This window comes from Nipponia nippon, unplaced genomic scaffold (assembly GCF_047370975.1).
Source record: "Nipponia nippon isolate SJK-2023a ecotype South Korea unplaced genomic scaffold, ASM4737097v1 scaffold_10, whole genome shotgun sequence".
In the NCBI taxonomy this organism is placed as follows: domain Eukaryota; kingdom Metazoa; phylum Chordata; class Aves; order Pelecaniformes; family Threskiornithidae; genus Nipponia; species Nipponia nippon.
In genome coordinates, this window is record NW_028262291.1 from 18,113,291 (window position 1) to 18,140,385 (window position 27,095).

At 53.2% G+C, this 27,095-nt stretch overlaps 1 protein-coding gene across 1 annotated transcript; it reads left to right on the forward strand.

Annotated features, from left to right (window-relative positions):
• Positions 1-401: 401 nt before the first annotated feature.
• On the forward strand, positions 402-17,910 carry LOC104010403 (insulin-like growth factor 2). The gene is made up of 4 exons (XM_087745766.1): positions 402-885; positions 8,613-8,775; positions 15,782-15,948; positions 16,406-17,910. The coding sequence occupies exons 1-4, from the start codon at positions 781-783 to the stop codon at positions 16,646-16,648; spliced, it is 678 nt and encodes a 225-aa protein (XP_087601892.1). The 5' UTR covers positions 402-780; the 3' UTR covers positions 16,649-17,910.
• Positions 17,911-27,095: the final 9,185 nt, after the last annotated feature.

Here is a 27,095-nt window from a genome sequence, read left to right on the forward strand (position 1 = left end):
TCGGCAGCCAGAGGCGCTCGGGGGGTGCCCCCCAGCATTTTGGGCAGGGGGTCGGGGCGCGGACCCCCACCTCCTCCCCTCACCTGCGGGGGAGGCGCGCAGCCCCCCGCCCCCCCGGGGCCGGGCGGGGTGGGTCAAAGCCCCCACCCGGGAGCAGCCCGCGAAGAAACCGTGCGGCAGAAACTTTCTGTCCCCTCTTCCCTCCCCGAGCTGGACTCCGGAGGGTTACGAGGGAGAAGGAGGGAAGAAAGGAAGGGAGGGAGGGAAGAGAGGGGGTTAGACCGCTCTGCAACATTATTGGCTGCGTGGCCGGGCTGGTGCTCGCTGGGGAAGTCAGAGCATGCCCATTGGGGGGGTATAAAAGGGGGGCAGCCGGAGCGCCCTGCCTGTCTCCTCGCTCGTGGGGCAGCCAGCCGGGAGCAGCGGGCAGTCAGGCAGCCGGCCCCTCCGCCCCGGCCAGGGGGACGCAGTCAGTAAACACAAAAGTGAGAGCCACCCAAGGGGCAACCAAAGCAGGAGGAGAGAAAGAGAAGGAAAAAAAAAAAGGGGGGGAGAAAACCAGAAAAAAAGGAAAAAAAAAAAAAAAAGGAAAGAAAAGGAAAGCGCTCGCTCGCTCGCTCGCTCTCTAGAATAACAAAATACCTGATCGTAACAAAATAACATCCTTCAGACAAAATCAAGGAGGGACTTGACATACCAAAAAGGCAAGGCGAGGAGAGCGAGCCAGGGCGCGGGGAAGGCGAGCCAAAGCCGCGATCGCTGCCAGGGCAGGAGAGCAGCATGTCAAGCGCCGGGGCACACACGGATGAGCGCTGCCGGCAGCCTGCCTTCCTCCCCGGCCCGCCGCCGCCGCAAGAAGTTGAGAGTAGCAGCGGCAGCGCCAAGGTAAGCGCCGCTCCGCTCCGCGCCGCTCCGCGCCGCCCCTCCGCGGGCAGAGGCAGGAAGGCTCCCCGGTGCCGCGCCGCGCCGCGCCGGGCAGAGCCGTGCCATGCCGCGCCGTGCCATGCCGAGCCGCGCCGCGCCGCGCCGGCCCCGCTGCCCGCCGGCCCCACGCGTGTCACTAGAGGGACCCCGAGAGCCGGCCCAGCGGCGGGCTGGCGGGGCGGCCCGCTGCCGCGGGGTGCGCGGGGTGTCCCCGGGGGGCGACCCCCGTCCCGGCGGCGGGGGCAGCCACCGGCCGCCTGCGCCCGCCGCCCCCCGCGCCTTGCGGGGGGGGGGGGGCGCCGGCAGCGGCGCCGCTTGCGCGCCCTTTGCGCGCCCGAGCGGCGGCGGGGCGGTCCCGCGCGGGGAGCCGCCGAGGGGCCTGCGGGGCCCGGCCGGCAGCAGCGCGCCTGTGCGGGAGCCGCGGCCGTGCGGGGGCCGGGAGGGCCGGCGGCGGGGCCGGGGCTACGCGAGGTCACGCAGGGCTGCGCGGCCCCTGGCTGCCCGTGGCGCTGCCGCCGCCCGCGGGGCTGCTTTGGGAGCGGGAGGCGCTCGCAGCGGCGCGGCGCGGCGAGGGACAGACCGTTCTCCGGCTCCGGAGGCCGGGGAGGTTATTAAACTCTTCTGCAAAACACTGCGGCGTGCTCGGTCTCGGAGGGATAAAAATACAGAGAGGAAAAACAAGAAAGCGAAGCCAAAATGGAGTGAGAGTTAATGGCTGGCATGCAGCCGTCGACTTTGTGTGATTTTTTTTTTTTTCCTTCTTCTTCCTTCCCAATTGCTTTTACCTACAGTAATTGTTTTAAGAGCGCAACTTGGAAAAGTTTTAGCACTCTGTTGAGCAGTAGGGAATTGGGGCACATGAGGAAACTCGGATTTAGCATAACTGTACCAGCAGATGTGGCTGCCTTGCCTGGAGCCAGCGGTACTTCAGCAGGGTTTCTGATACGCCAGGTCTCGCTCAGGCGGCGTGGAGCAATCAAGTGTAAAAACAAGGTTTGTGTGGGCGGTTTTAATAGACACCTCGGGAGAACCGTTGCTTTCAACCCTCGAGTCGAAGCTTCCTATACAAAGTCTGTAGTTTTCTTCCAGATACCGGGGTGTGCTTGGGAGGCCAGGGCCTGGTTTTCTTTGGGTTTATTTCTTGTCAGGTTGCGTGCCCGTGTGTGTGTGTGTGTTTGCCTTTTACTTCACAGGGTTCAGGGTGTTATGTTTTTTATTCCTCCTCTTGCCTTGATTTAGAGTGGAGTTGAGGAGCCTGGGTCGTGGGGTTTTGTGAGGGTGACTTTGTGCTAAGGACATCTGGAGGAATAAAACTGACTGACACTTATGATCTGAGCTTCACTGAGCTGTTTTGGACCCAACTTGACAATTTTGGTGGGGGTGAATGGGTCAGAGCTGTAAATCTTGCTCCATGTTGTCGACACCCACACAAGTTCACTCAGCCTTTCAAAGGGGCTATCCCGGCTCCTGTGAAAATTCATTAAGGGATAAAAGATTTGACACCGTGGGTCCCCTCCCACCGCCACATGAAATTTGAGAGCCAAAATGTGTCTGCGTGTGTGTCCCAGTGCTTTTCTGACAGGTGATCCTTTTTGCAGCCCCGCTGGAGGGCTGCTGCTTTGGCCAGGCAACCCAGAGGTGTCAGTGCGTGTCTTCCCATTGATTCCGATAGGCTTCGGAGTGAGCCCAGCTTGCCTCGTGGAGCACCAGAGAAAAGCATTTCTGTACTTTTCTTTTTTTAAATAAAGCAAACACAGCAGGTGAGGTCTTATTTTTAGAGGGACCGAGGAGTTGGTGTGTTTCCAGCAGTGCATATGAGCACTGTAAGTGGCTCACCCTCTCCCCGCTCGTGTCCTGGGAGTGACCTCTCCGATCCTTCTTTGGGTTGCCTTTGCTTTTAAAGGCTGCTGTATGTCTTAACTGGGCAAAGAGATACCGGCCTCCCTCGACACATTCGCGGGAGGGGTCAGGAGAGGTGGGGGCACCGGGGGAAGAAATCAGCCTTGGCATTGCAGGCCAGCTCTGAAAGGGTTAAAGCTGCTCTGCCAAGACATAAAGCAAGTTCAACGTGTTGTGGGAATATCACTTGCCAGTAGACTCCAGTCACCACAATTTCTGATTTAACAGCTTAACTTGCTGTTAACTTTCCCTGATATACTCCAGGTTTTGGACGGGAATGCAGAAAGGAGAGAGGAACAATAAAGAAAGGAGTTAAGTGAGGCTACTAAAATGGACTTAAATCCCTTCCCTGGGTCCTGCCAGCTGTCTTTAGAAGAGTTAAGCAAGATTGCATTTCCTTTTTTTTATGCAATAAATCAAATGTTTCTGGGCTGCATACCAAAATTTGTGCAATACGTTCTTACTCCCCAGCGGGGTGAGTAAATGGTACTGAATACCCCATTCACCTTTTTCAGCTTGATTTTTCCACAGCTACAGTAGTCCTTGCTGCAGCACCGATAGACGCGGGGTGCAGGCAGCGCTCCCCTGCCTGCCCCGGCCCCTGTCCCGCAGGCAGAGGAGGCAGGCGTCTCTCCCCGCTCGCAGGATGGGAGGCGGAAAGGTGACCCCCAGTGCAGGGCGGAGTGGGCTGCTGATGGGGATGAGCAGTGAAGACAAAAAACTGCGGGGTAAAAATAGCAGCAGTGTTGCCAACCTCAGCCATATAAATGTCATGCAAGCCAGGTGCCAAGAATCAGGAGTTTTTTGTTTTTTTCAAGCCTTAGCTGAACAGCAAAACCCCTGGTCCTGGGTCAGTTTTATTCGCCTGACAGCTTGATGGTAGAAAGTTTTGTGTTTTGAAGCTTGCTTCTTCCAAGCTGTGGGCTGGAAACATCCTCCTTTCTCTTGGATGAAAAGGGAGGCTCTTCTGCAGCACAGCACGCGGCGGCTCCTCTCCCTTTGGGTACCGCTGGGCGCCTGATGCCAGTGCCGCTGCCCAAGATGCAGCCCCAGGGTGGTTTTCGGCTGCCAGGGCACTTGCCTCTCCCCGCCGGCCTCTGCTAGCCCTTTGCTATTTGGCACCTCGGGGTGTCGTGGCCCGGCGCCCTGCGCGAGGTTGCCCGTGGCCGGGGGCAGCACTCGCTTGGCATGCGCGAGGTTGGCGCGCGCCTGCGTCCTGCCCCTTCGGGAGAGCCGCGCTCAAAACCGGGTCAGCTTCCTGCTTTCCTGGGGCTGCCCTCCGAGAGGAGTAGTGCAGAGAGACACTCAGCATCTCTCGCAGGCAATTGTCAGAGTAGAAAAACATCAGTCTGTCTGCTTTTTTTGGAGGGGTGGAGGGTGATGGAGGCCGGGATGTGCAAACTGGGGTTTTCCCCTGCTGCACACACCGCTGAGTTTGGGCCGATGACTTTTTGCCGTGCTCCCTTTTAAATGCTGCACCGCTCCACAAAGAAGCGAGATTTTTTTTTTCTTTTTGCTGTCCAAATCCAAATTTTGCAGACTGGGCCATCTGTCAATTCCCTCCTACGTTGTTCTGTTCATATTAAATTGTAATGAAGGCCAGACTGAAGAAGGAATTAGGTCAGACAGGAGGTTTAGTCTCCGTTTTTGGGGAGATGTTTGTTGCCCAAGAGAGGCACCATGGTTTGGTTGGCTCAGCACAAGCCTGGATGCAAGGGATGCCTGAGCTGTCCTCCCGAGATTTGGCAACAGGGCCTTGTAGCACACTGTGGCCTCTTGGCCCCTGACTCCCCAGCAGCTGGACAGAAATTGTCGATCCAACTGATTCTGCAGCAAATCCTGAAAAAATCCCTTAACAGCCTCAGGCGGGAGGGTGGCTCCACTGCAGACCTGCCCTTGGGCTCACTGCTGGCACACCACAGCCGGTCCAAGAGGACCCTCTCTGTTGGCGTGTCCCCACTGGCTGGGGGCTGCCAAGAGGTTTTTGGGGGTCCCCAGCCACGGGTGCAGCAGCCTGTGCTGCGAAGGGTTGAATATGCAGGAGTCCCAAGGCAGCTGGGAGCATCCTGTGCACAGCAGCTTGCGGCTGAGCTGGCTCCAGCAGCAGCGTGGCTTTGCACAGGGACCTGGGGATGCGGGGGAAGGCAGGAGAAGGACATGAAGGATGGAGAGCAAAGCAGACCCTCTCCAGGCAAGGAGAGGCCAGCATCATGCTCCGATGGCTTGTGTGAACCTCTCCCATGCTGAGAAGGCTGCTTTTGGGTGCAGTTCCCAGGATGGTGCAGGACACCTGTGCAACCAAGAAATTCCTCTTGCATCACACTCTTGCATGCCACGTGGGGTCCGAGCCCTTGTTAGGAGGAATTCAGCATTCAGGTTGTTGGGCACCTGGCATGTCTTGCACTGCCATTCCCAGTGCCCCTGGTTAAAACCTCATCCTGAAGCATTTGAGCTTTCTGTCGGCACGTGAGGGGCAATGGCAGCCAGCATTGAACCCGCTTCGGCCAGAATGAAACTTCGGTGTAGCCACTCGCCTAGCAGAGACAGGACCTTGTCCTTTAGGAAAGTGCCCCGCTTGCCTCTCGCTGCCTTATTCCTGTTACATCTCATGTGAGAGAGGCTTTCTAATAAAAACTGAAGGTTTTTCCAGCCATTGCTGTGAATTTACTCCTGTCCTACAGCTGAGGGGGCTGTCCCTGTCCTAATGCTTGGACTAGAAATGAAAAGCAGTGCTGTCTCATGTTTCCAGTGGAGAATGAAGGCTTGGAGGGGTTCATAGAGCTTCAACTCACGATGCTGAGCAGGATTTGGCCATGACAACTGAAGCCACATGCAACCTGTACAGGCAGCATGGTGCTTGCACTGGGCTGTGGGCTGTGGGTAACCAGCCATGCTGTGCCACCCTGTTCTGGGGAGCAGTGCCTGCTCTGGCAGCCATGGTGAGGTGGGTGTGGGCTCTCCTGCATGGGTGCTGCTCATCCCTGCTAAGGAGGAGCAGGAAGGGGGAAGCATTGATTTAAAGGTCATAGGGATAAGCTGAGCCGGTGAAGGCACCCTGGGAGGTTGCGGAGCCTTTGGGTGAAGCCTGGGGGCTTTTCCTCCACAGGGCCAGTAGGGCTGAAGCGAGAGGGAAGGGCTTATGGGGTTGGGTTGAGTTGCAGCTCCATCAGGCTGGAGAGAAACTGCAGCACCAGGTAGTAAATAAAGATGGTTTTTGCTTTGCTGCCTGGTTTCTTGTTACACAGCTGCTGGAAGGAGCGGGGAGATGCCAAGGTGACAGGGGTGGAAAGGGCTGGCGGTTGGTGGGTGGGCAAAGGGGGACTTGATCGCATTGCACACCTCCACGTTAGCCCGGCTCTGGATGGCAGCGTCATCCTGTCCTCACGGCTTTGGGGGGGCCTTCCTGGCCAGAGTTATGGGGTGTGTGGACACCCTAAAAGAGCTTGCAGTGGAGGCAGGGAGGGCTGCCAGGGGCTGCCTTGTGCTTGCAGTGCGGGTTACACAGGAGTGGGTACTTTCCAAGGAGCACAAGTTTTTTTCCACAGAAGGTATCAGGTCTCCCCAGCATCAGATATCGCCCTGCTGACAAAAACTCACTCTCCTCTTGCTTCAGAGCATCTCACCCCTTTCTTTGGACTGAATGTGGAGGAAAAACTGTGTTTGTCACCTGTGCCACCAAGTAAGCCCCTTCTGAGGGGCCAGCTCTGGCTTGGGGGAGGCCGGCATGCAGCCTGCTTGTTAGCCTCAGTGCTTGCAGCCAGCATGAACCTAATTGAGGATGGGGGATTATTTGGGTGTCCTGAAGTCCGATGTCAGCGGCTTCGACGGCGGCACTGGCTGGCACACATCTGTCACCCTGGCAATGAGCTGCCGGCGCTACCTGTGCCCCAGGGACACCAGCAATCAGGAGCTGCATGTAAAAAAAGAGGAAAGGGAGCAGGACCGGAGCAGGACTGTTGCTGTCTTGTTGGTTGGAGATCCGGCTGCTGATACTGCTGCGCTAGGGACAGCTGCGCACTCAAGCAGCGCAGGTGACGCTGCAGTCATGCTGGCGAGGCCCAGTAAACATCCGTTGGCCACTTGATAAAAAAATCAAGGTGAAAAGGTGTTGGTGGCAAAACACTGCAGCTTGGCAGCGTGGTGCAATCACAGCACGGTGCCATCCTTCTGCTCCTAGTGTAATATAGACCAAAGCTCCCCAGGTGGGTCAAAGGAACTGGTGCTACTGGAAAAGCTGGGCCTGGTCCCATCACTTGCTGGTTTCAGCCCAGTTTGTTCCCAGGGCTGCTGTGTGTCTTGTCCAGAGCCCCGGAGGGGTTTTGCCAGCCTTGCTGGTCTCTGCCAGCACAGGCTGAGCAATACGATGGGCATTGAAGCTCATGGCGGGGGGGTTACCCCTCTCAGCCCACCCAGACCCTGCAGCCTCTGTTTTGGCTTTTCTTGCTGCTGATCCCTGCCCTCCCACTGCTCAGAAAAGCTCGTGACTTGTAAGCATGGTACATTTCTAGCAGCAATGATTTGAGCTACATGCTGGTAAAAAATTGGTAGCAAGGGTGGCTTTATTGCTGGCAGGACCGTAGCCGGGCCCCAGGGGAGCTGGGCTAATTTCCTGGCAGCGCTGCAGACTTCCCCTGTGACCTTGGGCGAGTCATTTAATCTATCCTGGGCTTCGGCTCCATCTCCGAGCATCCCGGGGGGGTGAGGTAATATTCATTAACTGATATTATTCTCGAGTTGCTCAGATGCTATGGTGATGAAGGCTGGATGTGAAACCCAGTGTCTTGGCTGAGCATTAGCAGGGAGAGGGGATGCTCCACTTGAGATTTAGCGTTGCCCCACGCCGGCTGCTATTTTGCCACACTTCCCCTCTTCATTTTGAGCTGACCTGTCTGGCCACCATCGTTACTTGGCTGTATATATACAGTGATGCTCATCACTGAGGAACTCTAATGCCTGGAATCATTCATGGGTTTTGCCTCATCTGATGAAGCAATAGCACCCTCACTTTACACCTGCAGAAGCTGACACGGAGGTAAAGCTGTTTGCTGGAGCTGAGTCAGGGGAAATCTTTGGGTTAGTTAGCAAATATCTAGGGAGTTTCTTTTTAATCCTCCGTGCTGGCTGATACCCCCTTGGCCCTTCTTGGTGATGCCTCAGGCACATTTCCCGTGGGACCGCTCTGCTCCTGAGAGATGTCTTCTCAGTCCTGGCTCTCGTCAGCAAATATGGCTTGTGCAATCAGCCCCTCGATTGCCCGAGCCTCAGCCATGCAGGTGTCTTGCATGCCTGGATCGAAGGCCGCTGCTCCCTGGCAAAACCCAGCTTTCCTCAAAAGCAGCTTTAGGACAGGTTGAAACTTAATTTGTTTCTGCTTTGAGGGAACATACATTCAGGTAGGGCATGAAAACCTGTCATCAGAACTGAAAAAAAAAAAATCTGATAATCATTTGGATGATTTCACATGTAAAAGGGGAGGGGGGAAAACCATGCTGTTGAAAGAGCAGGGGGAATAAAAGCCTTTCAGAGGTAGTCTGAAGTGGGATTTTCCAATGGAAAAACTGCTTCAATGCAAACCTTGTCTGGCCAGAGCAGCTGACCGGTGGGGCGAGCGCAGGGAGCCAGCCTTGCACCAGCGGCCAGCTCAGCACTGCCGGTCCTTCCCTGCAGCATCCTGACATGTCCGGGCATCAAACTGCGGGCGTGCTGTGGGCGAGGGGGGGGGCATTTCCCGGGGGAGGTGGCAGAGAGGGGTGTCTCCTGCCGCGATAACGCTGTGCCTCTGTCCCCAGGTGCAGAGGATGTGTGCGGCGAGGCGGATGCTGCTGCTGCTGCTGGCTTTCCTGGCCTACGCACTGGATTCAGCTGCGGCGTATGGCACGGCGGAGACCCTCTGTGGCGGGGAGCTGGTGGACACGCTGCAGTTCGTCTGTGGGGACAGGGGCTTCTACTTCAGTAAGTGCCGGGCAGCTGCTGGCAGTGGGCAGGATGCTGCCCCACCCTGCGCCTTGCTTCGGTGGAGCTGGGCTGGGCGGGAAAGGAGGGGTTTTGCAGCCCGGTGCTAGTGCTTTTCATGATTGCCTTGTACATGGCAGTAGGCCAGGAGAGGTGGGAGAAAAGTGACGTGCTCAGGGTGACATGAACCCACCTCACGACGGTTTTGGGGACTGTCTAGTCCCATGGGGAAACGGGATCCTGCATTTGATGCTTGGGGAAGTCAAATATTGCTGGGGACCCATAGGTGGTCAGCTCACCGGCGATGCGGGCAAGTCATTAAAATAACGAGGATGTCTGCAGCCAGCTCTCTGCTGAGCTTGGGCCCTGGCTTACTTTTAAACCTGGCTGCCTAATTGCTGCATCCTGAGAGCAGGCAGGGAGCTGAGCGGTCCCTCTTTCTGCACAGGCTTTGCTTGGGTATAGCAGCAGCTTCTAGGCTGCTCCCAAAATACGCTTTGCGGCCTCCTGGCTACCTGCTGGTGAACCTGTCACTGAAGAGTGACGTCTTACCCTTTTGCAGTGCAGCTAGTGCCAAAAAATGCAGTGTTGCTGTTGTCCGCAGAGTGCAGGTGGCTTCAGGACAGTTGGCTGGAGTGGGCTTTCCACCAGGATGCTTTGAGGGTTTGGACCATTGGCATTAGCAGTACAACGGCTTAGCTGGTCAATGGGGAGGAGGAGGAGTAAACCAGTAGTGATGGATGCTCAGCAGTCTGTGGGCGGAGGTGCCTCGAGTGTGATGCCTTGTCCTGGTGTTTCAGTCCTCTGTTCTGCCTGGGAGAGGGAAGACCCTGTGTCTTGCTGCCCAATGAGGACTGAACTGCAGAGTGACTGACTGTGGGAAATGCGCAAAGCCAAGCAGAAGAGAAAAGGATGGAGATGCCAGCTGCATATGGTACCATGCATTTGGCAGTCTTGCCTCTACCTTGGGAAAAGGAATTAAAAAGTTGCTTTCAAGTAACAGGGTATTGTTTGGAGTAGTGGAGTCGAGAGCCCTCCTCTCCCAGTCTCCCTGTGCAGGGAACGGGGTGCTGCAGAGTTAGGAGACGACCCTGGATGTCCTTTCCCAACCTGGGTGCTCAACCAGACTTGGCTGATGCAGCCTTCTGAGGCTGGGCAGGGAGAGGCACAGGGATCCTGCATCTAGCAGCAGCCAGGGCTTGGGCTGTGTAATTTTGGGCAGGTGGTTGGGCTGCAGGTGGCTTTGCAGCTATCGAGGGTGGTTGCTCTGCCCCGTCCCAGCTGAGCAGCGGGATGTTTTCACGGCCCCCCGGGTGTTGCGGGCAGGCGGTGCTTTTGGGGATGCCCTGAGCGTGCTTTCTTCCTCTGGCCGAGCCGAGTGGCGAGGGTTTGCATGTCAGCTGCCCTTCCTCTTCTCATCTCCCCCTTCCACATTTTCTCCGCCAACAAGCCCCGTGCCGGAGCTCAGCCAAGGTGGCGGGTCCGGGGCTGGTCTTACTGGCGTGTTGAGGAGGCGAGCTCCTCTCCCACTCTCACACCTCTTCCTCGCCCTCTGTATATAGAGGAGCATCCGTCTCCCTCCCTGGTTTCTCTTCCCTCCTCCCTCTCTCTGGGGATGAAAGGGAATGGGGCTTTTGTTTTATGGATAAACTGACCTCCTTTCACCTCAAATGACCCAGCCACCCAGGCCAAAATCAAAACATTTTTGAAGGCAGACAAGTCGCTTGGTGCCAAGTGGCCAGTCTGGTGCTTGCAAGGGGATTCTTGCCTTTTTTTTTTTTTGTCCTCTCCCATCTCTCCTTCTTCTTTTTGAATATTTCTGGAGAGCCCAGGTGCTGGGGGACGAAGCAAATTCCCCCCAGTCCCATATTTTAACCCCTTCAGCATCTGGCCAGCCTGTGCCGTGCAGGGCTGAAGACGTTTGGATGATGGCTCTACTTGTTGAAGGGTTTGGACATCACCAGCTCTCCTAATTTATTCCCTCTACCTCTATCAGTGGGCCTCATAAAGTGATTAATTTTCCAGACTGTATTCATCTTCACTCCTAAACCCTCATGGCTACGCTATCGTCATCGTGTAGGCTTGATAGGGCATGGTTATGTTGCACGATCACGGGTTTACGTCTTAAAACCGTGTCTGGGTTTGTCATGAGCACTTCTCAGCATGGGACATGCGACCTGATGAGCAGCCTGCACTAATGCAGTTGTTCATGCAGGAGGTGAATGACTTGGGCAGCCTTGTCCCACAGGTACAGGTGGGCCCCTCTTGCTGGATGGGGCTTGTTGCAAGCATCTGACTGGTAATCTTGGAAAAAACAAAAATGGTATGAATATCCATTGTTGGTTTGCTGCTGCAGTGGTGATTTAAGTACTTAAACGATGCTCTGCATTCTTAGAAGGGAGCACTTAGCTAGCGAAGCCAGCTCTGAAATACAGCACTGTTTGCATCCATGCCAGGGGATGCAGCGTACTGACAGTGTTTTATCCCTCCAGCATCTGGCGATGGGGAAATACGCAACCTAGACTGATGAGGGTGCACCCCCTGAACACTAGGATGCCCATCTGTCCTCTGTTGTGGGGAGTGAGTCTCAGCCGCCAGGTGCCCTTGGAGGCATCGTAGCTGGCAGGTGCTTGGGGTTGAGGATGTTGGAGCTGCCTCTGAGAGCTGGGGCTGCAAAACAGCTGCACGAACAGGAGCAGTAGCTGGCGGCGCCAGGATTATCCAGCCATGGGGTGCAGGGTGGGCATGGCAATGTGCACCGTGCCAGCCCCGTGCCGCATCCTGGGGGGTGCCTGGGCAAGCTGCATCTGGTGCCGTGCATGCTTTGCTCTCCACCTCTGCCGTGATTCCTCCCCTCTGTGACTTTGAAGGCTTTTGGGGCTGGCCTGCAGGTGCCGGCAAGGTGGTGGCATCCCAATGTGGCTCTGCGGCCTTCTCTCCCTGCTCACCAACACCCACCCTGGGGATGGCGGCCTGGCCCGTGGAGAGATGCTGAGCGCAGCTCCGAGTGAAACAAGCGAGGCAGGTCGAGAGGAAGCCCCGGCCGCGAAGTTGCTGTCATGCAATGCTGGCAGGGAGGGGAGAAGGGGCTGCAGGGGGAGAGGCGTCCGACTTCTCTGTAAACAACAGCTCCTGTTTCCTCCTTTCCAACAGCTGATAAGAATTTAGCTCTTTGCAGCCGCTTGTGCTGACGGGGCACATTCTTGCGCGCCCGCCGCTCCTCCGAATAATACTAGGAAAAAGCAGGGGGGAAAGTGTGGTGCCGTGGTGGGGGAGGGCCAGGCCGGGGGCACTGGGACGGGGCCCGGTGCTGCACAAAGGCCCCCTTGTTGCTCCCGACATTCCTGCGACAGGGGCGCGGGGACTGTTTACACCCAAAGTCCCCTTCCACTCGGCTTGCCGCCTGATTGACCGGAGGAGAGGGGACCCGACCAGGGTGGCACCGGCACCGCGCACCCTTCCCTGTGGCATCTGTCCGGCCCCAGTGAGGGTGGGGAGCCCAGAGCAGTGGGGTGGCGATGCTAGGGAAGAGACCCCTGTGGCCACAGCGGAGGCTCCGGCACGGAGGCATAGCTGAGCTGCAGGTACGCAGCCTCTGGGTTCTCCTGGAGTGGGTTTGGCTTTGCACCGCCAGGATGCCCAGCTCTCACTGTCAGGATAGCCTGCTGCCGGACAGGAATAACTCTCGGCAGCCGGAGGACTTTGCACCGCCGGCCTTTGCATCGTGGGGCTTGGCTGCTCAGCAGAGCTGTGGGAGGTTTTGGTGGAGCACAATTTGAGGAAAAAGAGAGCATAGCCATTCATTGAAGGCCGAGAGGAAGCGCATTGACTCAGGAGGAGGTGGTCATCGCTGCAATGGGAAGTGGCTCGCGTGCCCCGGCGGTGCTGCAGCCTGCTGCCCACACAGCTCTCCCCTGTGGGCAAGGGACGGAGTGGCAAAACCCTCCCTGGGTTTGGCAGTGGCAGTAAAGCGAGATGCCACCCATGGGCAAAAGCCAGGAAATTCAACCTTTAGTCCGTGCGTAAATCGTGTTGTGGAACCAACACTTTTCCCAATCCAGGTCAGCAGCGATATTGCTGTTAACCAGCCATGTCCTGGCGTCTCTTCCCTGGGTTGTTGTCTCCAGGTACTTTCTGGGACTAAATCCCTGTTTGTTATGTTTGCCTATTTTTTTCGTGAAGTAACTCTCCCACAGAGGATTGTATTGGCATTTGGTGAGATCCGTACGGACAATTATGTAATGGGAGATGTGCCCTATCAGACCATCGCAGCGGAGCTGGCAGCAGCGCCAGCAAGGGGAGCGTCATGCAGCAGCTTTATGCAAGAGAGAAGGGACAGTGCATTGGGGCCAGGGGCCACGCGTGTGCCCGCCGGCTGGGCAGGGGCAGCGAGCGGGGAGGAAGGGGCCATGCCGCCGCAGTGGTCCCTGCCGGGAGCTCACCCTGGCAGTGCCACACCTGGGCATTTGCAGACACGTGCTGCCATGATCTTCCCACGTGCTCCCATGCCAGAAAGTGCCCTTGATGGCAAGGCGGTGAAATGGTCCCGCTTTGCTTGTTGGTTTTTTTCCCTGCTCTTCTTTCCAAACAAACACATAGCTGCAAGCGGGCAACTTCTTTTTTTCGAGAGGAGACATGTAACCTTTCAAAACCTCAACTTCTCCCCGAACCGTGCGTGTTGTCACTTGTGCAACCTTCTGTTCAGCGGGAGTGTGAATGCAGCCCTCTGGGGATGTGCTAGCAAGAGGGGGTGACTTGAATTTTTTCTCTTTTCCTTCCAAACTCTCCTGCCTGTGCTCAGGATGCCTTTCTGGAGCAGCCTAATGCTTCAGCAACCTGCTGCACACACGGGTTCGGGCACTGGGGTTGATAGATGCTGAGCGGGGGCCATATGCGGCACGGGATGTTGGTGGCAGCGCACACCTCCCATGGACCTCGCTGAGCATCACATGCATGTAGCAGAATAGGTGCACCTGGCCCCAAGCTGGATCCTCTCCCCCATCTCCCTTGGGCATCGCCACCTGGATCGCCTGCACTGGCATCACTCGTACGGCTGCGAGCAAGCAACACACCTGCCCTGCCTTTAAAGGGAGGGCCCAATCCAGCGTGCTTGTTGGCCACAAGCATTTACAGAGAGAAAATGAAACTCTTAACAGTGCTCCCTTTACTGAACCTTTACCTAGAGGGAACCATCCTTCTCATCTCCCCATGGGGCTGACTAAAGGTCGTGCTTGAATTTTTTCCAGAGAAATAGAAAAAGAAAAGGAGTGTGGTGGCACAGGGGGCATGCATGTGGAAAACAGAGCATTTGAAATGACTCCCGAAGGCGGGCTGCATGGTATGAGTCAGCTGCCCCATCATCCTGTGCCCCGACGCCGCGTTTTCTCTTGTGACCTCCGAGCACGGCAGCAATGCACCAGTGTGGAGCAGAGGGCTCCCCGCTGATGGGGGCATGGCTGATTTTAACAGAGAGCACGTGCCCTGCTGCCAGGGGCTTTGCTATTGCAGAGCCTGTGGCGAGGTATGGTTGCGGGGTTTTGCATGCCAGCATTGCACACATGGGGCTGCATTGTGCATGCAGGGCTGCGTTGAATGTGCAGGGCTGCGTTGCACACGTGGGGCTGCGTTGAATGCACATGCATATCTGCATTGCACACGCAAGACTGCATTGCACATGCATGTTTGCATTGCGCATATGGGGCTGCTTTTCACATGTGGGGTTGAACTACATGCTCAGAAAACTCTGTGCTTTGCACTTTGTCCTGAGGTACTTTGGGTGAGCACCCACATGGGGTACCCCCCAGGGAAACTGGTCAGCACCTGGCAAGCCAGAGCCCTTAAATCTTCAGCAAGGCCAAATACTTGAGTGCCTGCTTCATCCAGAGTGCATGGGGGGATCGTAGGTCATGTATGGGGCCAACATGGACCATTTTGTGCATCACACCTCCACCGCTTGCTCTGTTTTTCCCATGCCCAAATTCTCCCAGCTGGAATGTGGTCCTGTTTGCAAGCCTCGCTGGTGCCGGCCTCTGGTCCCTCCCTCGGAGCACCTTGTGCTGGGAAGAGGTGCTTGTCGCAGCGCGCAGAGCCCCTGCTGCAAACCCTACAACAGCACATGTGCATAACATGCCACGTGCAAAGGCCCGGAGAGAATCCTTTCTTTCTGGGCCGGTGTATGTTTTGGAAGTCACAATTCCCAAGCAAATTTGTTTTACATCAGAAATTCAAATTTGCCTATCTCTTTCTTTTATTTCAAGAGGGGGAGGAAAACCAGTAAAACTGAGGTAAGCTTTTCCTCTGGAGAGTTTTGGCCGTCATTAAGCAGTGACATGAAATGCACTCGGTTGTTGCTGCACCGGACATGGGCTTTCGCATCCTTCTGCAGGCAGAAATGGGAGAGGAACCCTTATTAAAAGATTAAGTTTAATAGCTATTCTTGGCGGATGTGGGAGCCTGTATTCTTTCTGCAGCTGTCTCAGAGCTGTCCCATCTGGTAAAATTTAGCCGCCTTGGTTCGTTTCACCTGCCTGAGCGTGGACCCGACGCAGAGAAGTTGGCAGCGGCAACGCCGTGCTGCTTCTTTCTAATAAAACTCACTTGCCAGGATCAACATCGGAGACGGTCGCAATAATCGGCGCAGCGCTGGCAGCTGGGCTGAGTTTGAGCTTCCTCGCTTTAGCGGTGCCCAAAAAGGCCGTCTGTGCCAGAGGTATAGGAGGGGAATAAATCACCGCCGTATAAAGTGCCTTTAATTAGCGCTGCGTGCACGTGGGGAGCCCTGTTGGCATCAACAACATTTGTCTGGGAAAGTCTTAATGTGAAACTCGGCTGGTTTGTGGGCACGTGTTGACTGGTCTGGGAGAAGTGCTTCTGTTTTTGAAGTGTGTGGGACCCACTGGTCTCCAGTGGCTGGTGGAGGGATGCCTGCAAGAGGATGGGTGCTGTGGAGGGGGGAAGAGAGTCCAGTCCAGGTTGGCGGCTAACGCTGGGGCCTCTGCTGTTGCAGGTAGACCGGTGGGACGAAATAACCGGCGGATCAACCGGGGAATCGTGGAGGAGTGCTGCTTTCGGAGCTGTGACCTGGCTCTGCTGGAAACCTACTGCGCCAAGTCCGTCAAGTCCGAGCGCGACCTCTCTGCTACGTCCCTGGCGGGCCTGCCAGCACTCAACAAGGTAGGGAGGCTGCGCTGGCATGATGGCCCTTCTCCGAAATAAATAGCAAGAGAAAGGATGGGAAGGCCATGGGTGGGAGAGGACAGACCCCAGCTGCAAGGTCTTCTGCTTCTGCAGAGCCTTCAAGAGCGGGCAACTGTTGGCATCTCATGCCAAATACCCTGCAGAAAGTCAGCTTTTAATAAGGTGGAGGACCAAAGGTAGACTGGATCATAGAATCAGAATAGTTTGGGTTGGAAGGGACCTTTACAGGTCATCTAGTCCAACCCCCCTGCAGTGAGCAGGGACATCTTCAACTAGAGCAGGTTGTTCAGAGCCCCATCCAACCTAACCTTGAATGTTTCCAGGGATGGGGCAATGTTTCCATGGGATGGATGGAGCTCAGAGAGTGGCACACCCGTCCAGAGGGCTGGCTGGCTTGCAGAGAGGCTGACGTTGCTATCTTGTACCCTTGCAGGAGAGCTTCCAGAAGCCCTCGCACGCCAAGTACTCCAAGTATGACGTGTGGCAGAAGAAGAGCTCCCAGCGGCTGCAGCGGGAGGTGCCCGGCATCCTGCGGGCTCGCCAGTACCGGTGGCAAGCAGAGGGGCTGCAAGCGGCCGAGGAGGCCAAGGCGCTGCACCGTCCCCTCATCTCCCTGCCCAGCCAGAGGCCCCCAGCAGCACGAGCCTCCCCCGAAACGGCTGGCCCCCAGAAATGAACCCTGACCAGCCGTCTCGATTTTTGATCTCCCGGGGGAGGGCGGGAGGACTGGCGAGACCCGGCCCCCGAGCCCCTCCGTCCCCGGGGCCACCGAGCCGAGGAGCGGGGCGGCGGGGCACTCTTACGCCGCTCTGGCCCCAACCAAACAACTAACACAGCAAGGAGGGGATGGCGGCGGTGGCGGCGGCGGCGGCGGCAAGCAGCGCCGCTCCCACGGCATCGTCCTTTCGGGGTGGGGGGGAGGGTTGTTTTGTTTCCCAGGCCTGTTTCGTTCCCCCACACCCCCAGTATTTCCAAGCCTGTACTTGCAAAGGGACAGTTTGGCACTTGAACTTTTTGCTGCCGGGCGCTGCGTGACATCCCTGGTGCCAATGCCAGAAGACAAAAGAAAGAGCAAGAGGGAAAAAGGATATGGAGTTAAAATTTTTTTTAAATCTTTTTTTTTCCTCGAGAAGAGTCCATTCCGTGTCTTTCTTGACAATAAAGAGAAAAAAACATAAAGTGGGGAGAAATATTGAGGGATATAATTTTTTTGCCTCATTCCCACCCCAGTTTTTTCTTCTTTTTTTTTTTTCTTTTGGTTTTCTTATTTTTATAACTTTCTTTTGCACCTTTAAAAGAAAAACGTACCTGAGAAGAAGTTCTGAGGAGCCCCCATCTGCATTTTTGTGTGTGTGCTTCATTACAAGATTCCAAATCGACTTGCACCTTTTTGAAATCATCGATGACGTGAGAAAGAGTGGAAGAGGAGAGAGAAAGCGAGAAAGAGAGAAGAAAAAGGGAAGGGGAAAGAAGAAAAAAAAAAAAGAAAAAAGTGAGCTGATGCTCACTTTAAATGGAGGAGGCGTCTGCATTGCACATTTGCCACGGATTTAGTTGATTTATATATATAATATATTATATAACTTTTTTGGCAAAAAAAGCACTATTTTTATGGGACATTTTGTGTAGTATCTGAAGAGGGATTGTAATGTTTAAAATGTGTTATGGTGCTAAAGTAAGTTGGAAGGGAAAAAACCCAGAAATAGCAAGGGAGGGTGGGGAGGGAAGGACAAGATAGCGAATACTGAACTTGAAATTTTAGCTTTTCGTTTTAGGAAAAGTGTGATAAATGTGTTTCTTTTCTCTTCTGAAATATAGCTTGGTCATGACCATATGAGCTAGTTGGCTGTTACTCATGTACACAGATGCACGCACACACAGAAATACATCGACATGCATCCTTTTTTTAAAAAAAAAAAAACCACAAAACCACCACAATTTAGACTAAAAGGGAACTGTTCTAGAGACAAACTATTTTGAATGGTGAAGGTGTTGCCAGTTACAACTCGAGGCCCTGCTTCTGCACGGACCCCCGGCGGAGCCTGGCTTCCCCAGCCATGGGGGACCTCCTGCTTCCTCCCCACCCTGACGGCTTGCTCGCGCGCCGATGCTCCGGCAAGCGGGCAGACGGCCCTCGCCACCGAGCCCCTGCAGAAGCGCCAGCTCCGCGCCCCACCATCTCCTTTTCCTTCTCTTGCCCTTTGCGTCCTTCTCGCCGGACCCCCCCTCCCTGCCCCGCGCCCCTGCCCTCCTCCCCTCGCCCCCCCCCCGGGGCTGCGGAGGAGGGGGGCTGCACCCAGGTGGCTGCAGGGCTGGGACCGCTGCACGGGACAGGGGGAAAAGGCAAGTCTCTGGCTTGAGGCTCGGGACTCGGTGAGCGGATGGGTTTGAGAGGTGGGCAGAGGGCTGTAAAATAGGTTGGTTTTAAAATAATATATATTATCTGTCTAGGAACCGTAAAAAGGGGGGAATCAATTACATCTCCCTATGATATACTCTCACTTGCTAATAAAATGGGGACACTCTGTTAACCAGTTCTGTACTTGCTTTGTCTTATATATCCATACATTTAAAACATAAAAAAAAAAAGACTACTTGAATTGTATTCTATTTCGTGGTTTGGAAGGGAGGGCTAGGGGGAGTCTTGAGAGGGGGAGGATTTTAATGTATAATCCTTTTGTTTGTTATTACCTTGCAATGTTGAGCCATGAAGCCTTTGTTTAAAAAAAAAATGGCACTGCAATACACGACAAAGAAAATCCTTTATTTATTTTATTAAATATATATGGAAAAGAATGAAAATCAGTCCAAATTAAGGGGGGGGGAAGGGAAGTGGGTGGGGAAGCAGAATAAAAACAGAGCAATTGCAAATAATTGACTTTTTTGTTTTTCCTTTTCATGTGTCTTTTTTTAAAAGAAACTTAGTTTTTATTTTTTAAAAAGAGAAGTAAAAGCTTTCCTGGATGCTTTGTACCAAAAAAGAAAAAAAAAAAAAAAGAAAATCTCTTAAGCAAATAAATATCCATCCAGAATATGACGCCTGACTTTTTCTTTTACTTTTCATTTATTTTTGCTCCTGGGGTGAGAGTTGGGTGGGAAGAAGGCCACGCCAAGCGCCACTCTTTGTGGAGGAACAGAGTGCATTGCAGCTCCTTTTTTCGGGGCTCAAACCTGCAAGAGAGGGTGAGGTGCCCTTAAACACAACCCTGAAACCTCAATCGTATGGCAGATGCCCCCCAAACCCACTGAGATAAATACGTGCCCCCTGAGATAAATATGTGCCCAGCAATTCTTGGTGAGATTTGGGGGTGTTTCCCAGCAGCTATTGGGATTTGCTTAGCTTTTACTGGTTTGGGCTGTTCCCAGAGACCTGAAAGCTGGGAGATCAAGATGCACCAGAGGCAAAAAGGAGAAAAAAGAATGTTGTATCTAGGTTAGGTTTTCTGGTAGATGGTGCTTGTCTGGTTTCTCAGGGTAGATATAGCCTCTCCTAAGTTTTTAGGGATCCCGATGAGCTGCTTTACATCACATATAACCATCCTGCACCAGTGCAAATGGGAGATAAACCACTGTGGTTCCGGTTTGGTAGCAGAGCAACTGCTGGGCGAAACAGTGCCCAAGCATCCTTAATCCCCCAAATCAGCCAGACGCTGCACTGTCTGCCCAGTCCTGCTGGCATGGCCAAGCCCTCTGGCTGGCTGTGGGGTAAGGGACTTGAGTGAGGACCTCACCGAGCCCAACCTCCTGCCCCAGACAACTTGGGCTGGAAAAAGTTTTTCACCTCAAAAGTGGAGTTGCTGATTTAGGCACTTAAAAAAATACATGTTTTAAACCAATTTCTTTTTAAATTTTGCAGTAAGCAAAAAAAAAAAAATAATTTTTTTGTCAGAGATTTTCCTCGGGATTCTTGTGGTTGGTCAGGAGGGTTTTTGTACACATGCAGGGCTGGCTGCTTCCTTTGGTGTGTACTTTATTGCAGGTGGAGAAAGGATGTGTCTGCCTTCCTGTCCCTGTCCCGCCACCTGCCACAGACGGGGTGAGGGACTGATTTCGTCGTGGCTTGTGGTGGCCACTGCTGGAAATTTTGCCTTTGGGAGCTTTGGTCCCTTTCTGCTCTTTGCTGTGTAAACCACTATCATGGGCGACATTTAGAGATGATTAAAAACTAAGCAAAACTTCAGCTAAATCTCTTGCCTGCATCCCCCGGGGAGGAAAGCAGCGATGCTGGAAGCGCTGTAAGGATGATGATGTTATTTCCACGAATGGACGGCTCTTCTTTAACCCTCCTTTCTGCTTTATCGGGTCACGGGTCACCATGGGCCCAGACCAGAGCAGGTCATTTTTTGGATACCAGGAGACTGTTCAAAATGGACCATCCTGCCTTTTGGCTTGGCAAGGAATGCCTTCACTTGCAAGGAGAGACCCAAGCAGCCTGGTCCTGGCCAGTGGGTGGGGGACTGGATGAAACTGGACCTTTGCTTCTGCTCAAATTTCTTCCATTGCCTGCAAAGCCTCTTTGCAGGTTGGCAGATAAATCACAGGCTTAGCTTGGAAATCCCAGAACTGCAAGCTTGAGAACAAACCCAAGATTCCGTGTTTGCTCAGACGGATGGGCAGAATTGCCTCCAATTTTTGTTATGCTGACTCTACATGCAGACACAGCTCCAAGCGCTTAGCTGCTGGATCGCAGAAGCATGGGAGGCTGCAGCAGCAACCAGCAGTGATCCCTGGGGAGGGACAACTGGCAGGTCTGGGCGCCCAACGCACGTCCACGTCCAGCCCAGCTTGTCCAGGGACCTCCACCTGCTGCTCTGCTCACATGCAGGAGGGTGGGGACGCAAAGGATAATTTCAGCAGAGGAGTTTGAAATGCTGTCTAGTGCCCCAGGAAGGACTGGGAAAGCCACCCCCTTGTCCTAGCCCAGCCCCAGCTCTGGCCCCTGGGTCTCAGTATTATCATGTAGGAGGAAGAAAAGGGCAAATGGTTTTTGCATAAAGCATGTCTTCAGAGGGCATTTTCCCAGTGTGATACACACAGGGATACTGGGAAAGAGGGAAAGTGCAACTTGCTGTACAGAAGTGGCCACAGTCTTTGCGAGGTATGTCAATCAGTGTCTCTGGCTTTGTCTGGATAAGGGGAGACACAGGGGAAAAAAATCCCACCAACTAACATACTTTTCCCTTTTTTTTTTTCCCCTTCTACATTATTTCTTAGCTTTTTTTATCCAGAAAGCAGCTGAGCTGTTTTCCTAGCTTTCAGTGAGTGGTACCAGTGCCATTGGGATGGACTGAGCCTCCAAACTGGTTCCTCTACCTCTGCATCTCATAGCAGGTTCATCCGTTTCATTCTGCCTGCTCTCAAATGCTCGGTCTTTCAGTGATGTACCTAGCTGCACTAAACAACGTGTTTGTTGTTTCTTAAATATACCTGATTTCCTTGTGGCATGTATTATTGTCCACAGGCTGTGGGGAGGCCTGGGAAAGGTGTTGATGTATTGTGGATTATTTCACTTGCGTGCACACAGTGGTATGCAAGACTCAGATCGTTTTCTGCACCTATTGCACTTCTCATTTGTAATGCAGTATTAATAAAGCAAAGCAGTTATAACAGCCTTGTGGCATCTGATATCTTTTATTTCCCCCTACTTTCTTTATTTTTTAAAGAGCACGTGAGCCATAAAACACCCCGAGGCTGGGGTAGCACAGCAATTGCATGGTTCCCAATGCAGTCAGAGGGGGAACCCTGGTTTGCAAAGACAAACAGACCCCATGTCCTAGGAGGGGTCTGTCATTGCCACTGCGGGGCTGGGGGTGGCTCTCACCCCCAGGGTGCTGAAGGATGCTCAGGCTGTCAGCGGGCAGCGCAGTGTGGCAGACATGACTTCAACCTGCCGGACAGGCACGGGTCCTCACAGGAATCTTGGCCCGCTTCGCCCCTGCGCTCCCAGCTGTGCATGTCCCAAGGAATGCACTTGCTTGTTAAAATCATGTCAGTGTTTGCAGAGAGCCCTGCGAGAGCCTCTTTCCCTGCCTTCTCCTTGTATCTGCCAACAGTGGACTGAAAGCTGTTGTTTCCAACCTGCCAGGCTCAGTGACCAGCAATGGCCTGGAGGCAGGAAATTTCTGAACTAGGACGTTTTTGGCTTGGGCAGAGTGGGAGGTCAAACGACACTCAAAATGGGCCGTTCTGGTCTTAAGCCAGCTGCTTGCAGCTCTGGGTTTTGGTTTCCAGGACAGGCACAGCCTGCAGCAGTGATAGAAGGTAAGCACCATGATAGAGCATCCATCTCCATGTGTGTTCTCCAAAGAGCAACATGGCAAGCAGAATTGGCTGGAAAGCATTAAGCATAGCACAGTTTCAGATGGAAAAAAAAGACACTATTCAAATATCTCAGTAATTCACAGGTAGCAGCAGCAGAAACAAGTGCAGAACTCACATCCCGTCACCAGCAATGAAATACCTCCTTCACTTTTCAAAATTACTAGAGATAAATTCAGCCTGTACTGACTTTTCAAAGCTCTTACATCTATTTCATGGACATGTTTGTGCTTCTTTGTTGGCCAGCTTTAGAAAGAGCATAGGTCACAATTTTAGGACAGTGAGATGAAATAATACCAATGATTATAATGTAAAGCAAAGTATTTGCATGCTTTTCCATGGGAGAAGTGCTGGGACAAGCTCTTTGCCTTCCTGTCCTCCCACCAGTTTGTTTAGATGAAGGCCATGCTCCTTCTGTACAAGACCACATCCTTCAGCTAGGTCAAACTTGAAAGGAACTGATTTAGGAAGGCAGTCAGGAGTCTTGTTATAAAGCTTTTTATTGCAAACAAACATTCTAAAAAAAAATTAAATCATTTATTAATAGAGATCTTCCCCCAAAGCACCCTGGTTTCTTGTCTCATTGCCTCTACTGGCAGGCCAATGGTGTCTTATCACTTCTGGTAGCTAGAAACCACCTCCTAATGACCAGACGAAGCCACCTGTGATAATATCTGCTCTAATGACAGCCCTGTCTTTTGTCGTCTGTCCCTGGATGGACGAACCATCTCCTTCATTTCACCAAGGTGCTAATCCAAGCTCTTCCAGCATTTTGGGGACAATTTTCGTAAGCTCCATGTGAGAAGCACAGTGACCTCTGAGGGTATCCCTCCAACTTCTAGGACAGATATCTCCCCATCATCCCCCCTCACTAAAAAAAAATTACCAGGAACAGGAATTTTGCATACTTGATTTTCCTGTCTCAAGCCAGAAGGGCATACCGATAATGGCAATCTTTGTTTTCTTCACAGCTGGGGCATAGCTGCAAAGGGAGGGAGGTGATTAAGAGAATATTAAGACTTCATCTTCCAAGACGTTGTTGCTTCTGTTCCTCCTCCCTCTCCCCTCCGTTCCCCATGCTTAGCAAAGAAAGCGGCAGGAGTATTATTTCTCAAGGCCTACACTGACGTCAATACGCAGGGTATTTATTTATGAAATCGAATCTAACAGTGGGGGAGAGAGGAGCGGAGGAAGATGGACGCGTAGAGCTAGCAGCTGCCAAGTTATAATAGAGCAGCAACCTCCCAATATTTTTCTACCCTCTTTCTGGGGGAGGGGTGCAGTGCCCAGAGCTTCAGAGGCCCAGGGAAAGCAAGACAGAAGAGAGAAACGGAAAAGACAGGCTTAGCATTGAGAGCAGAGGAAAGGTACGGTAAGGGAAGGACCTAAACAAGGTAAATAACCCATTTCTGGTGCTGGGATATTCAGGTTCAGTCCTTATGCAGCAAGGATAAGACTGCAGACTCTTGCCTTCAGGCAGGCTCTGACCAGGCTCTAGCAGCCCTTTCCTCTCAACCTCTTTGGTCTTCACATAAAAAAATCAGAGGGAAATTCCAGCCCAAGAAATAATTTATCCTTTTGACGCCTCATCCTCACTCCCTGTTTCAGTCTCTGGCAGCAAAATGGCTGTCTGGGAAGCCCAGCACTGAAGTTAACATGAAGGTTAAGTTATCCCCTGCAGTCAATGAGAAACGGTTTTCCAGAGTAGAAATTTTGTCCATTGATGTTACCATGTGCTGAAGCATAGAAAGATGAAACTCAGAAAGGGAGAGTAGTTTCTTTTCTTTCCCAAGGAGGATACAAGCCCCAGTGCAGAGCATCCCTAGTGGGGAGGAAAGCCCGAGGAGCCTGAGGAACACAGGTGACCATGACAACATGGTCCCTTCAGCTTCACTTGTGGCAAGTGTTGGGAGTTTGGGCATCGCTCACCAGCCTGGAAGTCATGCATGGAAATGCGCTTCCTCAGGGATGTAAGTACAGGAGGACCACTTTTGCCTTTCCCTCACCAGCCAGTTAGCATAGGATAGGGCTGGGCAGGGTGAGGAGGGAAAGTGAGCATGGAAATCAAATTCTTCCTCTTTAACCCTCTGGGGTCTTCCAGGCTTATTGCTGGAATGCCTTCGCTGCACAGCTCCTCTCCCAGCCCAAGGGAAGCCTGCTGCATAGCACGAGGTGCAGCTGAAGGAGCCCTGCAGGTCTCCAGCCTTGTTGTTAAAGCCCCTGCCTTTCGTGGGATTCCCCTGCTGACTTCCCATTGCCACGCACAAAGAGGAGGCGATGCCCTGGACAAATCCCTCCCTGCAAAGGCTTGGTTCATGCCCTTGCAAACAGCATTAAGGTGTCAGCCAGCCCCTAGCTTATTGTTTCTCCAAAATAAGGGAAGAGAGACATGTTCTGGAGATCTGTTTACAAGTCGGACTATCTCCTGTTATATAATGACACAAGCCTGGCTGCCAGCAAATTGTTGCTCCAAGCTGGGGAAGACAATTAGATCGCCTCTCAGGGCGGCGAGCGTGCACAATGCAGGCTTTGTGCCACCCTGCCACCAGCCCCGGCATGTGTGAGCGAGCCCGGCTCACCCATCGTCTATGGAGGAAGAGGTGGCGGAGGGAAAGGAAAAGCCCCTGGCCGCAGAGAGGCAGCGCCCGCACCTCGGTGGGTGCGCCCGTGCCGGGGCGGGGATCGCCGCCGAGAGCTGGGGGGCGCCGGGGATGGAGCCCGTCTGCAAGCTCTTTCCTGTCCCAGCAGAGCAGAGATGACGGTAAATTGGTTGTCGCGCCACAGGGCAGAGACGGCTCTGACCCCTCTGCTGAAAATGGGATGGGAAGTTTCAGTATTTGGCTTCCTGTGCTTCCTGGTGTGCTGATTTAAGCTCTCGCTGAAACTCCTGGCACTGCCTGCAGAGTCAGTGGAAAAAATGTGGTATCTAGAGATGGGAAATACCAAACCCGCTCAGAAATGCTCTCACTTAAAAGGGAAAGGTGGTTTCCGGGTGAACTTGCATTCCTGTCCTCAATGGATGTGGATGGGAGCAGGGTGTTGGAAAATTCAGAGTTTGGACTGTGCAATGCAACCTGTGATGAACGATAGCTGGATCCTGCTCAGAAACGCACCTGGGCCACAACAGGCTTCTAGTAGGGTTATGCTGCCAAAACTGCAGGCCTGGCCAAGGGGGGAGGACCTGCCACTGTTGTCCCCTTGGCGCAGTAAGGCTGGGGCACGCCATGGAGCTGCACGTGAAGAGCATCTCTCAGCTCTCCTACATGCAACAGCGGCCCTGGTATCAGCAGGCAATGACGCATGGAGAGGGAAGATGGTCTGAAATAAAATACCCGATGTCGTCAACAGCCACAGATTAATTCAGTGAAATTGCTCGTTGCTGCAAGGAGTTACTGAAAGAAAAACACTGGGAAGAGAATGCTATCTCTGTGATGAATAAGGGTACACATAGCTGTGTTTCACAGGGGAAGTGTTGATAAACATCGCTAAATCCTCATGCTTCGGAGGAGCTGAGTGCTGATAGCCCAGGGGGCAGAGGAGACTTCTGCTAGCAGCTTGCGAGGGCATGGCTGCCCATGCTGAGCACTTGTACCTCATCCTCTGCAGTGTTGCCACTGGCTTCATGGGAAGCTGAGTGTTTAATTAAATACACCATTTCTCTGAACTAGTCGGGAGGTTCCTATTTGCCTGGACAAAGGTTCTTCATAGACTTTTTTCTGTCAAGAACATGGCAAGCATCCTTATGTTAGTGACACTGGTTGCGAAAGCTATGTGTAAATCCACACTGCAGATAAACAGCAGCATCCTCTCCTTGCAGAGCTCTCTCAGTGTTCATGAAGCACACCTGCTTTGCATGCCCATTATACAGTTTACTGGATGTCCAACCCATCCACGTGGATGTCAGTAAAGCCCTAGTGGCAACCATGTACTTGCCTAAGACACAATACTACCCTCAGCCCAGCCCAGCAAAAACAGTTCCCTCTGGAAGTGAGTCATATTTCTTCATCTTTTAAACCACTTCAAGCAATTTGTCTTGCAGACTTTCTGACTACATTTACATAAAATGCATCCTTCCTTTCTTTCTATTCCTGGTTCCATGCATGAGGTTATTTTAGATGGTGTGCTCAGAGGTCACCGTGACACACACACCCACACCCACCCACACACACCCACCCACACACACAGCAGAGAGCACGCTATGCTTTCGGTAGGTACTCAGCAACGTTTATGCAGGTGGCAGGCTCTTGGTTTCCCTGGGCACTCGCAACAGATTTACATGCCAGCACAATGAGAGAAAAGGCTAAGCTGCTGGTCACTGCCAGAAACTCTATGAGTTTGTCTACAAAGTGCAGCTTGTAGACATGAATAACCTCACAAGACCCCTGGAAGTGAAGCTGGGAGTATGCGTTACTGGCAAAGTTGGGGAGGTGTAAGGGAGCGTGAAGAGGCTTCCAGGAATGGCCTGTGCACATGTACAGCATGATTAGGAACTGTTTCTCCCTGGGATTTGAGTGCAGGCTATTATTTATATCCCCATAGCTCTGCCAACATGTGGTGCTTGCAGCATTAGAGCTGGAACTCAAGCTCTGAGCAAGCTGGAGGCTTTCATTCACAACTGCAAGATGCAACAAGAACCTTTGGAGTCTGAGGGCAAGTGAGGCCGTACATAAAAATAGCCCAAGTCCTTCACAAGTTCTACCTTACGGCTTAGTTTCTATACCAACTAAACCAGGTATCTTCAGGTTGGAAAATAAATGACTAGAAGGTATATGAGAGAGGTTTCTGAGCTTGTGAGCAGCATGGGA

Coding starts and splice junctions, on each gene's coding strand:
- LOC104010403 (XM_087745766.1), top strand. CDS start 781: ATGTCAAGCGCCGGGGCACACACGGATGAGCGCTGCCGGCAGCCTGCC. Junction 8,776..15,781: donor GGACAGGGGCTTCTACTTCA/GTAAGTGCCGGG, acceptor CTGCTGTTGCAG/GTAGACCGGTGGGACGAAAT. Junction 15,949..16,405: donor GCCTGCCAGCACTCAACAAG/GTAGGGAGGCTG, acceptor GTACCCTTGCAG/GAGAGCTTCCAGAAGCCCTC.